Raw genomic sequence first — 15,064 nt, forward strand, 5'->3', positions numbered from 1 at the left:
GCTCTTCACTAACGGGTCACGTGGTCTATCTGGGAAAAGGCGGTGTCAGGTGTCCGTGCTGTGGGAGGAGGGGCGGGGCCCTGTGTGTGTGTGTGTGTGTGTGTGTGGCCACTGTCAGGGACCTTGTGCCACTCCTGTCCCTTCCACCCTCCCAGAGCTCCCCAGTAGTTGGTGCACATGGGGATCCCATCCCCCTGCTGCTTGTCAGGGGAGCCCAAGAAGGGCTTGGGGTGACCCCCACCTGTCTAGTACCCCTCCCCTCTACTTTTGTCAGTTCTACCCCCAGGACTCTCAGTCAGTCCTGTACCCCCATGCTGGTACCTCCATGGCCTCTCTTCCACCTATGCCCCATGCCTTCACACAGAGCCCCCCACCCTCTCTGCCCTGAGGAGGGGAGCAGGAAGAACGGCCACTGGTGTCCCCGTGTCTGTCTCCCTTCCTCAGACACACACATCGGGGACTGAGCTGGGACCCAGCCCCCTCCACCCCCACCTGTTGTAAATAGATGGCAGATCGCCTGAGAGCACCCCGCCCAGCCTCTCCCCACACACCCTCACTCATTCCAGGGAAGGCTGTGGGCTGTGGACCCACTGCATTGTCAGTCCTCTTGTGCGCAGAGAGTGGCTGTGAAGTAGAAGTCTCTATTCCCCCCCCCTTCCTGTAAATATTGTCTCTAAATGTGTAACATAAAAAAGAATTTATAAGGATTTTTAAAGACGTTTTGCTCATTTAAAACAGTGCTGTAACAGTGTTGGGTAAAGCACCCCCACCCCACATCCGCATGTCTCCTGCACTGTGTCCCTGACACACCTCTCTAGGCAACAACTAAGATGTCCCGCTTCTGGAAAGTTCTGTCTTCAAAGTGCAGTCTATATCTCGGAAATAAACGGCCTTCCTCGAGGCTCGACTCAGCTGTCTCGCTTGTTTGGGGCTGGAGCAGAGAGGAACAAGGGGGGGGCCCAGATGGGGGTGGTGGTGGCGGGCAGGTGGCCCCTTGGCCAGGCCGAGGTGGGTGGGGACAAATCTCGTACTCTGGCAGCTGTGTGGATGTCCAGGGTGTGAGCAGTGGCCCAGGCTGGGCACACAGGCAGGAAGGCCAGGAGACTTTCGTTGCTGGGGAAGGTGTAGGTTTCCAAGGGCCTGATCTCAGGTGAGCAGGGACCTTCCTCCGAGGTCCTGGGTTCTCTCTGTAATGGCCCCAGAGGCCCATACGCTGAGAGGGGTCACCCTGACCTGGGGCCATCACAGGCACCCTGGGCTCAAAGAGTGTCTCAAAAGGACCAAGTGTGTGGTGCCCACTGTCTTATTCATGTACGTCAGCTTAGAACAGTGTCGGCTGCCTTCTGTGACATGGCTCCAGAGTTGTCCCCCCTTCCGTGCTGCCCCTGCTGCCCCCAGCGTCCATCTGTAGGAAACGCAGACCACAGTCCACAGAGGAGCCCTGAAGGGAGGCGGGGCTCAATGATGAAAGCCCCCTCCTCTCCCACGGGTGGTTTTGATTTGGCAAATGAGCTAAGAGGGTCAGACTTCTCCATGGAGACCATCCGGGCAGCACACAGCGGGACTTTCCATATCTGAAGTCAACCTTCCCCTTCGAGCTCCACGCTATGGGTAGCTCCATTGTCTAGCTAGGCCTCAGAAGGGTTAAGTAACTGGCCCAAAGTCACACAGCTAGTAAATGGTGGTGGTGGTGGATGCCCTGGGGTCGGTTCGGACCCATAGTGACCCTACGCACAACAGAAGAAAACATAGCCCCGTCCTGCCCCACCCGTCATTGTAGACACTGTGTCCATCCATAAATCTAAGCCCAGAAAAAGGGCGCAGGGACAGGATTACCCGTCCGACGGACCACCTTCCCCAGGCTGTAGATGAGAATGAACCCAAACCCCATTCGTACCCACTCCTTCGAAAATGGGGAAGGGCAGACAGCTCCCGCTAGAGAAAAGCTGAGATTATCTGTCACAAGGGGACCTGCCATTTACTAAGAACGAAAGAGGTTCCTTCAGGCCGAAAGCCCAGTTGGGTACCCAAACCCGCAGGAAGAGACGAAGGACGCAGCGTTACTGTGAAAGACAGTATTTTGTTTGTTGTTCTTTATTTTCCCCTTTGTCTTTACTATTATTATTGTCTTTAAAAGACAACAGAATCCTTGCCATTGGCAGCTCAACGCCCAGCCCACAGCGCCGCCTGGACTTCTTCAAACATCTGTTCCCTGCCCTCATCCATCCCTGCCAGCCCAGCCCTATCTCCTGTCCACACTGCAGTCAGCCGCCTCTTAGATAAGGGAGTCCAGTGTCATCTGCCTGCTTACAGCCCTCCGCCTGATTGCTCTCCCCAGCTGGGAAGGAGCCTGCCCTCTCTGCTACAGGTCTCAGGCCCGCCACTCCATCCCCACACACGATCCGGAGAGCCGGCCGCTTCATTTTCTAGAACATTTCTAAATGACTTCCCACCTCAGGGTCTTTGAACTAGCCCTCTCTCCGCCCAGAACACGCCCACCAGCTCACAAAGGCCCTCCTCCTCATTCTGAAGGCCTCCATTCACACTTCAGGGCTTGGCCCACCTCTCTGAGGTGGGAGCCCACCCTACCCTTCCCAGGACTCTGCCACAGCTGCCTGACGGGCCGCTTTCCTTCCTGGGATGAGTTAGCACAGGTGTTTCTGTTCCCCTGCTAGACTGCACCCCAGCCCAGTGAGCTCTGCACCATCCGGAGAGGAAGGGGGTGCCTGGCCTGACTCCTGGCAGGCAGCGGGTGGTCCCATGTGTCACTTGATCTTGACCGGCCATGGAATGGGGCGATTCCGGGAGTGGAAGGGTAGCTTGCCTATTCTGGAAGATTTCTGGGACTGGGATGGAAGCACACAGGCATGGTGAATTGCTAAAGAGGCCAGGAGGGATGAGGCCTGGCTGTCTACAAGTTCAAGGGCATGTAGGGGCTTTGGCAGAGGGGTGGCCCCCTGGAGTGGCTGTCCCTGCAGAAAGCAGTTAGGTTCCCCCAAGTTCTGTCTCTAAGGAGGCTCTCTGCTTTGGGGAGGAGAAAGGGTAATTGAGGCACCAGGACACCTGTGGTTTGTCTCATGGGACAGAAGTGATGAAGGTGCTGGGTTTGGGAGAGACCGACTAAAATCCCAGATCTCAGCCAAGCGACAAAATGTCTGCACAGGTAGCTTTAAAGACCCCTGGAACCTGCTGGGCCAGTGGTACAGCCTTCTGAATCCCACGAAAGCCTGAGACAACCTGTCAGGGCGCTGCCTGGGTCACGGGACCTCCTGCTGGCCTCTGCTGCGGTGGGTTGGGAGGGTTGAGGCCGCTTGCAGGTCACGGGGTCAGAATGCAAGGCACTCACCCACCTAGACTCAGTGGGAGCCCGGAGTAAGTCTCCTCACAGGAACCTTCCCGGTACAGAGGAGACCACAGGGGCGGGTGGAAACAAAAGGTCCCAGGGGAACGCAACCACCATTGCCCCCCTCCAGCCAAGCAGGCTGGAATGAGTGGTTCAGGCCAGTGTTTTCCTAGCTGCGGCTTTTGACCCATTAGAATAATGTTTCCCCAAATGTTTTCACATGTGAAAAAACATGAACCTGGTGATCATGAAGTAAACACAAGTCGGCGCTCTATAGGGTGGTTGGCTTATCTCACCCCGGGGTCAGCAGCCCCTCGGACTCGCCTGTCCCTCCTACTGCACTGGGCAGGAAGGCCTGCCTTCTACCCAGCCCTCTCCCGAGACCCTGCCCCTTCCAGGCCCTCCCAGGCGGAGGAGAGAAAGAATCACACAGCAGCCTCCAGGAGGAGGTCCGGGAGAGGAAAAAGAAACCAGTTTTATTAAAGCCCCAAACACTCGGCTAGAAAAACCAAAGGGGAAGAGAAGAGGGCAGAGGGGAGAAGAAAACAGGACATTAGAAAAGAGAGACAGAGAAAACACAGCAACCCTTCCCTCTGAGAAGTTGTCAAGGTACACCGACAGGTCACAGAGCATCCACAGAAGCCTCACTGCTACACCAACACGGGCCCTACAGGGTGGGCGGGCAGGGGGCAGAGCCGAGCGCCCAGGGGAAGGCCCCCTCGGGAGTCCTCCGGGCCTGGGGCCCAGGCTCCTGGGGAAACAGCGTATTGTGGAAGGGGTAGAGAGAAACCCCCCATGCGAGTCACACAGCACAGTGGGTGGGGGCTGGGAGGGGCCGGATACAGGGTCCCCCCCAGGCGTCTTAGTGTTCTCTTGGTCAAGCACACACTGATGGACAGAGCAGCGAGGCGCATGCAGCTGGGGGCATCAACGTGCTGCGGGCTTGGAGGGGACCTGGGGGGCTAGGGGGCTGGAGGGGGGGCACCACAGCGAGTGGTGCAGGGGTGATGGGACACACACACACACACACACACACACACACACACACACCTGGATCTGCACCAGCACACACATGCCTTTGCATACCAGAGAGGCACACACATCTCAGGTCCCTCAGAGTACGGGCTTCTGTCCACACACATGCCCCCGCACCCCCACCAGCCTCCGGCGGCTTCGCCCACCTGCACACACCCCAACTGCACACAGGCTGACCCTCCCCCCAAGCCCCTTGCACGCTGGCATGCAGGTAGGAGCTGCCAGTGCTCCGACACCAGTCTCCAGTGCATACACACACACACACACACACACACACACACACACACACATGCGCGCGCAGGCTGCACTCACCTCCACACAAACACGTCCAGCCCATAAATGCGCAGAAACCGAAGGGAAGGGAAGTCGCCGACCAGCTGGGCCGGGCCTGTGGGCGAGGGGCAGGGCTCCCTCCTGCTGCCCCTGTAGCCTGGACACTGTCCCCGGGCCTCTGCTCCCTCCCCCACAAATGGACATTCAACTCAGGACAATGACAGTGGGGCACAGGGCTGAGGGAGGGCAGTGGGGGCAAGCTAAGAGTCGCAAGCAAAGAGGAGTGGAGTGGAAGGAGGAGGGGACACCACTCCCCCCTCCCCTCCCAAGTCAGGGGTCTCTGTACAGCTAAATCAAACCAAACCGTGTCACTGGACCACAGAAGCCAGACAATGCCCACCCGGCCCTTCCCCCGCCAGAACAGTGGCCAGGGCGCGGGCCCTGCTGCTCCTTTTTTCTTTTTAAATATTTATATATATTTATATTACGTATATTATATATATATAATATGTAAATATATTTTTAAAACAATATAAAATGTTAAGACACTTCACTTAAATGTAAAGAGTTCCCTGCAATTAAAAGTAATTGCATCATTTATCAGGTCCTTTTTTTTTTCTTCTATTTTCCAGGGGGGCGTTTTGTGTTTTTTTTTAAGGAGGGATTTTCCCCCCCTCTTCTTTTGTTATTTTTCAAAAAGGCTTGCTTGCCTTTGTACAAAAATGATCCAAAGCTAAAAAAAAACAAACAAACAAGGATGAACCAAAAGAAATCCCCCAAACCCCGAAACATAAAACCCCAACAACAGCAGAAGAAATGAAGGAACACAACCCGCCCCAAGCCCCTGGCTCTCCCCGGGTGCTGACCCACCCCCTGCCATGCCCCAGGGGTAGGAGCCCAAATCTGGGGTTTCCCCTCCAGTGGCTCCTTCGCTCTGTGCTTACTGAAGGGGGAAGGGGCAGACCCCAACTCCCCGCTCTTCCTGTGCTTACCCCACTTTGTGCTCCAAACCAGAGTCTGCTCCCTGGGACCCCTCATTTCATCCCCCTCCCCCTCCTCATCCATACAATCTAGGGTTGGTCTCCCCTCCCCTCTCCAAGTGACCCACTCACTAGAATCAGCCACAACCAGAGCAGGCCGCTCAGGTCAGCTCAAGGATCTCACTCGGGCTCACCAGCTGCCATTTAAAAGCCGTGAAAATGCTCGCCACCCCCCTTCCCACTTGGTGGGTGGTCAGAGCTGTCTCCACTACCGCCCGTCACCTCTCATCTCCACCGGGCCTCAAAACCTAATTTTCTAGCTCCCTCATCCTTGCCCACCCACCCCTATTCAATAAGTTAATGCCATTTAAAGTGCTAAATTAGGAAACTAAAAGTACCAAATACCCCTCCTTTAGGGCTGCCCTCTCCCAGGCAGTGCCCCCTGTGGTAGCTGCCTGTTCAATTCCCCCTCCACGGCCAGCAAAGCCCACAAGGCCTCCTTCCCGCTCCAGGCACAGGCCAGACAGCTCCTCAGGGCCGCCATGGTGAGTCACAGTGAGCAGCCACTCTCCGGGGAGGCAGCTTCCACAGCCCACACATGCTCCAAGGTCTCTTGAACGCCAGCCTCCACCGGCCAGGCCAGCTCCGGGCCCAGCCCACCGAGGCACAAGTGGAGGGGTGAGGCATAGCAGCAGAGCCCAGTCACGTCCCGAAGGTGGACAGGGAGGAAGGCCGTCCACAGGACCGAGCTCTCCCTGTGTCCTGGCTCCCATCCTGATACTGGGGTGGGCCCCGTGTCCAGGTGTTCCTTCAGGAAGGTGTCCAAGGAGGAGAAGGGGGTCTCTCGCCGCCTGCTCCAAGTCTCCGTGGCTCAGAGTTGGTTTGCAGTACTCTTGGGAAGTGAGGGGAGAGGAGGGGAGAGGAGGGGAGAAGTAGGGAGGGGAGAGGAGGGTGCAGAAACGGTGGACAAGTTGAGAGGAAGAGTGGGGAGAGAGAAAGGGAGAGACAGGAAGTGGGCCAACAGGAGGCCACTGTGGAAAAAGAAATCAAGGGACAGTGGTGGTGTGTTTGGTTTCCAGTTTTACAGTTTTGCTTTTTATTTTATTTTTTTAAAAATTGAAAGTGAGTCATTTAAAAACCCAAATACACCAACAGAGGATGGGTGTGGTGAACTGAGGCTGCCACACGGGTGGCAGCGTCACCAGAGGGTCTGGAGGATGGGGGTAGATGGCGGGCGAGGGGTGGGGTGGGGGAGATGGGGGAAGAAGAGTGGGTAGGGAGAGAATGGCAGGGGTGAGGGAGGGGGCAGGCTGGGGTGGGGGTGTCACGGGGCTTCTAGAAGGATATGGAAGAATTCCTCGCCCCAAAGGAAGTCAATACGGGGATAGAGGTTCTGGAAGCCGAAGGCTTTTCTGAGACTGGGCTCGAGGTCTCAATTGACCCGCTCATCTCTTTAGATGGTTTAGTGGCCTGGAACGAAAACAGGGGTCAGGGGTCAGAGAGAGGAAGGGAGAGCCTGCACATTGGTCCCCAAGCGAAGCTTTGAGAATGAGAGTCAAACCCCAGAGAAAATTCACTGCAAAAGACACCAGAGAGGGGGCTGGAGAGAGGCAGGGAGAGGAGGGGCTGCAGGCGGGGCAGGAAGGACCTTGGAAGCCAGAGTGGGAGGGTAGGTCTGTGGTTACTGATGACAAACAGAGAAGGCAGAAGAGAGCACCAGAGAGACACGAGGTGGGCCGTGCCCAGGACACGCAGGCAAGGAGCCGGGGAGAGGGCAGAGGGCAGGGGGGAGAAGAAGAAGGGACATGTTAGCTGCGACAGCGGGGCAGCCGGGCTGAGGGTGCTCAGGCTCTCACTCTCAGTAGCCAGCAGATCTAGGAGCGGCCTGAGACGCAAGCTTGTCCCCACACACACACACACACTCTGAGAGCACCCCGCAAAGACCCCACCCCGGAAACCTGGGACAGCAGCGCTAGCCTCCTGCCCACTGCAGGGACCCCCCCATTGCAGCCTCTTCAGCCGGCCCCTGCTTCTGGGCACCTTCCACTGGGAATGGGGCGTTCCTTCCCTCCCTGTGGGGCATCCTGCACTGAATGGTCAGTTCTGACACTGGAAATGGCCAGCCTCCCAGTCCCCACTGGTCCCAGAGGTGTGTTCTTAGGAGCTGGGATCTTCCAATTACGAACACCGTCTGCGTCGCCTCAAGGGAGACCATGTAGCACTTGTTACAAATGCAGATTCCTGGGCCCGCGCCAGTATCCACGATTCTGTGTCCGCGACCCTGGGGGCCGTCGGGGCCCCCCTGTGTTCCCATGACCTTGGATCCGAAGGGCGCTGTACCCCTGGCCCTGGAATCTGCATTTCAAGTAAGTGCCACAGGTGGTTCCGCTGTCCTCTTGACTCTGAGACCCTCTGGGCTAGGGATCCCTGAACACTGCTCCCCCTCGCTTTCGGGGGGCTCTGGACGCAGCTGGGTGCCGTCCGTTGCCATTTCCCTCCCACGTGTGCACAGATGGTCCATTCAGTGATGCGTCTGGGTTGTGCTGGAAACATGAGGGGCATCGACATGCTCGTGGGGAAAAAAAAATTCTTTCTCTTTTCATTCCATTTTGCCCCGAACGTCCAGCCCCCAGCTCTGTATCACCGGGTCTGCAGGGGACCCACGGGGCCCGCGGAGCCCTGTCCTTGAAATTCGGCTGCTTTGAGAGGCTCCAGGCCCAACAGGCCCAAGGTCTTTTGTCTCCTGGGTCCTTTGCTGAGTGCCACCGTCTGCCGGGCATGGCCCCTGTCCTCACAGGGCTCCCCACACCTGGGCCTGAAGACAGCCATCTGAAGGCTCTGCCAAGACCCTGGGCCTCCATGCTCCCACCCTCCCTCCACCCGCTTCCCCTTCAGGGTCCTCTCTGCCAAGCCAGGCGGATGCAAAACGTGGATGCAAAATGCGGATGCAAAACGCGTCCGCCTTCTCCCCTGGTTTCTTCACTTCTCACTGTGTCTCAAGCAAGGTGGCGAGTCCCCTGCCCGCCTCTTCCTATCCATGGTCTTCCTAGCCATGGTCCCTGCCCGATCTTCCGAGCCATGGTCTCTGTGTGGGGGTAGGGTGGACTCAACCTGCCAATCAGGCGGCAGCCTGGTGAAGCTTCCTCATCAGTGTGGTCTTTTGATGAGAAGGACCCTGAGACCGTGAGTCCTCCCTTCGCTCCCTTGCTTGGATTCTGCGACCTTGGGGGCTGTCAGCACCCACTGTGGTCACACCGACCTTGGATCCACAGGGCTCTGCATGCCCGGCCTGGGATCTCCCCGCTTCGCGTTTCTGCGTCCAAGGCCCACAGAGATGTGAGTCTGGAGAGGCTTCGGCAGGCAGGCGTCCGATCGTGGACTTGAATTGAACTGAGCCGGGACGCCTACCTGATAGTTCTTTCTGACATACGTGTGAGTGCCGTGGTTCTGTTTGTCTGGGCAACCGGCCTCACACCCACACCGCTTCTCCCTTTCAGCACATTTCTGTGACTTGGTCCATCTCACGCTCAGGTCTTGGGGCAGTTGCCTTCAAGTCGCGTGGCACCCGGGGGCCACGGGGTGATTGTCCAAACCCAGTCCAAGCAAGCACTGGAAACGGCGTGGTGGTCCCGTTGCCTGCTGCTCCGCTTTTCCTGAGTCCTCTGAGGCCCTCTGCCTCCCAGGAGAGAGCTTGTGGCACCAGGCCAAGTCCGTTTTCCAGAAGCTGAGGGAGCACCTGCAACAGTGCCTGGTGGCCCTGCCCTGCGCCGCTCAGGTGACACAGCTGCCATCTCCGAAGGTTCTTGGCACTTTCCTTTCACCAGCAAGCCCTGCCTGTCGGTCCCAATGACGACCAGAGAAGCAAAACACTGTCACCTCAGGGATGCCCAGCCTTCCACTGTGGGAAACGTGGCCCTGTGGCCGAGCCTGGGAGCTGACCCTGCACTGGCTCTCTTGCCTGTGTGACTGTTCCCAGAGCACATGCGTGCATCCCGGCCCCAGGCTGCAGGGTGCCACCTGTCCATGAGGCAGACCTTGTCACCTGCCTCCTCTAGGGCCAGTACATGCCCCCCCCTCCGCCCCACCCCCACCCCATGTCCCTCTTCCTTGCTCGATAAATGTGGCCCCAAGCAGGCACTGCACTGCCAAGGGATCAGGAAAAGCCAGGATCCCTCACCAGTGACTCACGTCCAGATGGGCCAATGACAAGAGAGGGGAGCTTTGGGGCAGGGCTTCTGGAAAAGGTTCTTGGGAACAACCCCAAACGTTAGGTAGCTGCTCTCTGGGCAGGAAGGAGGGAGAAGCTGGACAGGATATTGGGGGGGGGGAGTCCTCCATGGTGGTAGGGAGGAGGAGAGGGGGGGGCACCAGATGCCATCTACCTTGCCGCCCCCCTTGGCAACCCACTGTGAGAAGGAGACACCAAGACAGCCCTGCGACAGGTCCTGTGACCAGGGTGACGGTGCAGGTGGGTGGCTCAGAGGCAAGCAGAAACAGCAGGAGATGGGCTGGAAGACTGCCAGGGGCCCTGGGTGCCTGGGCTGTTGCAGCTTTGTACAGTGGGAAGCGTCTGAGGACAGCTGAGTCACAGTGCCAGCTCTCCCGGCTGTGCCTTTGGGAGCCCCTTCCCTCCACTGTGTAGCAGGTCCCGCCTCTGGGTCTGGAGTCTGCACACCGAGCATGTGGACATGCCCCTGGATCCAGGGTCACTCACCCTCTGTGCCCTGGGGTACAGACCAGGGCTTGGATAGGAGCCACTCACCCAGCCCGGGGTACAGACTGGAGCCTGGATTCAGGGCCCTCAGAATAGTTAGACAAGCACACAGTTGAGGAACCATCCTGCACCTGCCAGTAGCAAACTGGGTGGGGACAGATCAGGCCTGTCTATTCCGCACGCAGTCCCCAAGTTGGCTGCTTAACTCAGGAAGCGGCTGCCATGAACCGATACACACACGCCCCACCCTGCCAGAGGGCCAGAGTCCCACCCCTCAATGTCAGCGGTGGGCCCAGGGAAACCCAAGCCCAAGGCTGGAAAAGCAAAGACAGAGTCAGATTCTCCTTGGGCTACAGGTTGTCCCCTACAAGTCACGGGGGCCCTGAAACAGGGGGGAGGGAGCTTCAGTGAACTGGGGCGGGGAGGCAGAGGACACAGAGTTGGAAGCACAGGGAAAAGAGTGTGGCAGGGGGTGGGGGTGGGGGGACGGGCAGGGGCAAGGAACACAGCTCCCTTCCCCACTCCAAGACAGGCCATGTAGCCATCCCCTCCCACCGTCTTTAGGAGGAGGGTGACAGGAAGCCAGGGAGAAAGTCTGTCCTTGCCCCTGTGCCTGGAGGCTCCCAAGAGAAAGAGAAGGGGCCTGGCTGAGACCCCTAATCTAACCTGATTGTGAGCCTGGGCTGGGGGAGAGGGAGAGGATGGTTCAAGCGATTAGTGGGCAGTCCTGGTAGGAGGGTGGAATCCCTGGGGATGCTGGTGGGTGCTGAGCCCAACACATGCACCCATGCACTCACACACGCCTGCACACCGGCACGCATGCATGCACGCACGGGCGCGTACCTGCTGCTGGGCCTGGATGCGCATGTACTCGGCCCTCTGCTTCCCGTGCTTGCCTTTGTCCGGACTGCCCGCCTGGCCCTGGGCCGCCTTCAGCCGGGAGGCCGCAGGAGCTGCCATCTTCATGGGCGGCACGCTGCCACCACCGCTCTGCGGGAAGAGGAACAGGGTTAGGCTTGGGCCACACAGGAGCCCCCCAATTCGGCAGTCTGGACCCGCTTCGTGAAGACTTCCAGGTCTACTCGTGCCCCCGGATCGGGCTGGGCCACAACCCCAGAACGAGGGAGGCCTCCCCAGCAGCTCGTGGTCTCCCACCAGTCGCCCAGTACAGCCAGTGCCCTCCTGTTGGGGGGCGGGGGGGTGCTTCTGAATCGAGCGCTGTGGACCCACCCCAACTCCAGCAAAGGGTCCCCGTCCTGAGCTGGGAGTCCATGATGGGGGCACCTTCCTCACTGGAGGATGGGGCGTCCATGAGGACGGGGGCATCTCCTCACGGAAGAAGGGGTGAACCAGCTGAGGCAGCCAGTCTGGGGACTGAGAGACGCAGAAACCACAGAGACAGAGAGAGTCAGAGGCAGGAGGGGGTGTGGGTGGAAATGGGGGTAGAACTTTATTTGTTTGGGTACAGATACAGAGCAGCAGGGGAGGGGCCTGGCCCCAGGCCAGGGCTGGGAGGGCAGACCCCGGAGTAAGCCGGCTGCCCAGCCCCCCGGGGGTCTGCCTGCAAACCCCCACCTGGCCCAGGCCCAGGAGGACAGCAGGAGTGGAGAAGCAGCCAGTGGGGGGAGGGGGCTGGCATGATGCTCCTGACCCCGCACCTCCCTCCAGTTCTGAAGGCAGACAGAGGGAAGGCAGGCCGGAGGACAGCACAGCAGAGGAGGCAGCCACCTGGGGGCCTGGGGGCAGGTCTGGGGGGCTGCTTCGGTGAGGTCCCACACCCATCTCGCTCAGGGTGGCTTCCAGCTCCCGAACGGTCTCTTCCAGGCTGTCCACCCGCCTCAGGGTGGCACCGTGCCTTGTGAGGCCGACTGCCTGTGGCTCTGGGCACTTCCTGCTGCAGACTTGGGCTTCTGGTCCCGAGTCCCTGGTGGTCTCCTTCGGGTGGGCCTCTTCTGCGGAGAGCTTCTGAGTCCCATCCAAGGAAGGTCCCCAAGGACAGAGGACCCTAGTTCCTCCATCTTCGGGGTTGCAGACCTCTCCACCAAGTCTCTTCAGAGCTGTCCCTTCACTCCCGGGCAGGGAGCTAATCCTGAGTCGCGGTGCCTCAGCTGTTTTCCCTGGTAGGGCCTTTGGGCCCAGGGTCCGAGGGCGTGGAGTAGGGACCATCCAGGGGACAGGTGCCTCGGGTCTGGCCTCTGGTGGGGATGGGGGGCTAGGGGTGCAGTCCGTCAAGATGATCCGAGGGACACAGAAGGCTCTGGGGCTCGGGGCAGCCTGGGAGAAGGAAGATGAGGAGGTGTGTGACCCCTGCAGCCCAGAGTGCCTGACCTGGAATGGGGAAGGGAGAGTGAGCCCAGTCCTTCCTCTCAACCATGGGGAAACTGAGGCAGGGGGAGGCCGAGACACCTCCCCACTTGGTAGGTGCCAGATTATCTAGGAGCAAGGCCACAGGTCCCTTCTCATCCCCCTTGTACACTGAGGCGTGTGCTCCTCTGTGCACTGGGAGGCCGACATGCTCCTGGGACATGCTCCTGGGCGGCTGGTGGAGAAGGACGGGAGCCGTGCAGGCACGTGGCACTGTAAGGCGTGACAATTACGGCTGTGGGCTGAGATGCACTCATCATCGGTCGGAGAGCCGAGGGCAGCCTCAGGGTACACGCTCTGTCTCTGCTGAGTTCCTCTGCTGCATGTACTCTGGCCGGCTGCTGCCGGGAGCCTTCCAGGCCCTGGCCGCAGTGGGGCACAGAGAGAGGCCCCCAGCTGGCCCCCCTCGATTTCAAGGCATCTCAGTATAATCCCCACTGTCTGCTGTGTTACAGGCCCTCAGCTTCACACCTCACTGGGGGTTGTGACATAGCTCTGCTCTCAGCATCCCCACCACACAGGGTCCCTGAGCCTAAGCTGGCCAGGGGCAGAGCCAGGATCTGTGTGCAGGCAGTCTGACCCCACGGCCAGTGCTCTTTCCGTGAGAAAGGTCTACGGGGAGATACAGGAGCTGCGCTCCCTCCCAAGGAAGCCCACCCAGCCCTGTTTGGTAGCTGCTTACCTGGAGTGGGGTGCAGAGCGGAGGGCCCCCCGCCTGCTCGACTCCACTGCCCGATGACACCTCGGGGTGCAGAGGATCGGCCAGGGCACAGCTGTGCCCACCCAGACCCTCTGGCACTGGCCCCCGAGCCAGACAAGGCATCAACTGAGGACACAGCTCAGAAGCCGCTCCTCCACACCTAGTGGCCTGATGGCTCCTGGGCCTCTCTGTCCATCTGCTGCCCACCAGATGGCACTGTCCACCCAGCTGGTGCTTGTCAGCTTCCCCAGGCCAGCAGCCAAACACTACAGAAATCTGGTGTGTATGGGGGAGGGAGGGCGGGGTGGGGTGGGGGGGCATTGGCTGTCCTCTTGGGAGCGGGGGTCCTCGGGCCCCAACCTAACTGGATGCCTAGACCTCCTTCCCCCCCCTCCCCCAGGAGCACAGAGTTGGTAAAACCCCAGAACTCCCAAGAAATAAGACAGGAAATAAGTGCAGCGGGACAGCAGCGAGGACTGAAGTTAGAGAAAAGGAAGAACTTCCCGATGATGAAAGACAGGGGGGGCGGGGAAGAATCAGCAGCCAAGGAAGCACACAGGTTTCTTGACCAGAGGGGGCAAGATGAGGCCATTGGAGGCAGAAGGTGCAGGAGGGGCTTACTCTGGGGTGTCCTGGCCCCCAGAGCAAGGCGCTGATCCTAGTGCGAGGACCGAGCCCCACCTGGCCCAGGCAGCACAGTGGGGGAGATGGGGAGAGGACGCAGCGGGCGCCCATGCCCAAGTCTGATTTTTGAGCCAGACTTAAAGCCACCTAGTGAGCAAGAGGCACACTCCAATCTCAGACGGAAAGAAAATGCAGGCTTCGTGCCAGGCTCCAATCAGGTGCAGGCCCCAACAAACCACCCCGCCCCCCGCCCGCATTCATAGTGCCAGCAGGAGGCAGCAGGTTGCCCTGGCTGCCCACGCCCCGGGGGACTGGAGGAAGGCAGGGTCCTGTGCCTGGCCCGTGGTGGGATGCAGGTCCTGGGCTGGCGCGTTAGTGGCTTAGCGTGAGAGGCGAGGAGGAAGTTGTGGCAGCACAGGCAGAGAGAGCCGTGAGAGGGGGGGAGCAGCCCGTTACCTTCCGTGTGGGGCCCAGAATTGAGCCCCCGGGGGACCCCAGGTCCTGGGGGGACAGCAAGGTGGGGGTCGGCTGGCGGCGGGGCGTGGGGGGAAGGGAAGACACTGAACTTCTCTCAAACACCTGAGGAGCAGAAGGTGGGGGCAGGTTTGGAGGCAGGGTAACAGGGAAGGGGGTGGGTGTTGACCTATGGCCCAGGCACCCACAGGAGTGGGTGGTCTAGGCTGGCACTGGCCCCCCTGGGACCTCACCATGGCCATTGGTCCACTTGGCCCTATTTTTCCTCTCCTCCTTCAGAGAATCCCGGGAGTGCACCGACTCCAGGCAGTGCACCACTCCAGGGACACTGGGGTGTAGGGTCTCAGGTCACTCTGTCCTCGGGACACTGGGGTGTGGGGGTCTCAGGTCACTCTGTCCTCGGGACACTGGGGTGTGGGAGTCTTGGGTTACCCTGTCCTCAGGACACTGGGGTGTGGGGTCTCAGGTCACTCTGTCCTCGGGACACTGGGGTGTGGGGGTCTCATGTCACTCTGTCCTCATTGGGACACTGGAGTGTGGGGTCTCAGGTCACCCTG

The 15,064-nt window shown here is 59.5% G+C and overlaps 2 protein-coding genes across 2 annotated transcripts in view; one reads left to right on the forward strand and one right to left on the reverse strand.

The window, feature by feature from the left end:
• ARHGAP23 (Rho GTPase activating protein 23) overlaps window positions 1-3,231 on the forward strand; it is a 61,523-nt gene extending 58,292 nt beyond the window's left edge. The window contains exon 24 of the mRNA XM_045299327.1: window positions 3,164-3,231. Coding sequence (XP_045155262.1) covers window positions 3,164-3,231 — 68 coding nt within the window. The remainder of the gene's footprint in view (window positions 1-3,163) is intronic.
• A 569-nt stretch (window positions 3,232-3,800) lies between these two features.
• SRCIN1 (SRC kinase signaling inhibitor 1) overlaps window positions 3,801-15,064 on the reverse strand; it is a 72,694-nt gene continuing 61,430 nt past the window's right edge. The window contains 2 exon segments of the mRNA XM_045299328.1: window positions 3,801-7,101; window positions 11,189-11,335. Coding sequence (XP_045155263.1) covers window positions 6,967-7,101; window positions 11,189-11,335 — 282 coding nt within the window. The 3' untranslated portion in view covers window positions 3,801-6,966.

This window comes from Echinops telfairi, unplaced genomic scaffold (assembly GCF_000313985.2).
Source record: "Echinops telfairi isolate 266 unplaced genomic scaffold, ASM31398v2 ScPeMD7_7458;HRSCAF=8496, whole genome shotgun sequence".
NCBI lineage: Eukaryota > Metazoa > Chordata > Mammalia > Afrosoricida > Tenrecidae > Echinops > Echinops telfairi.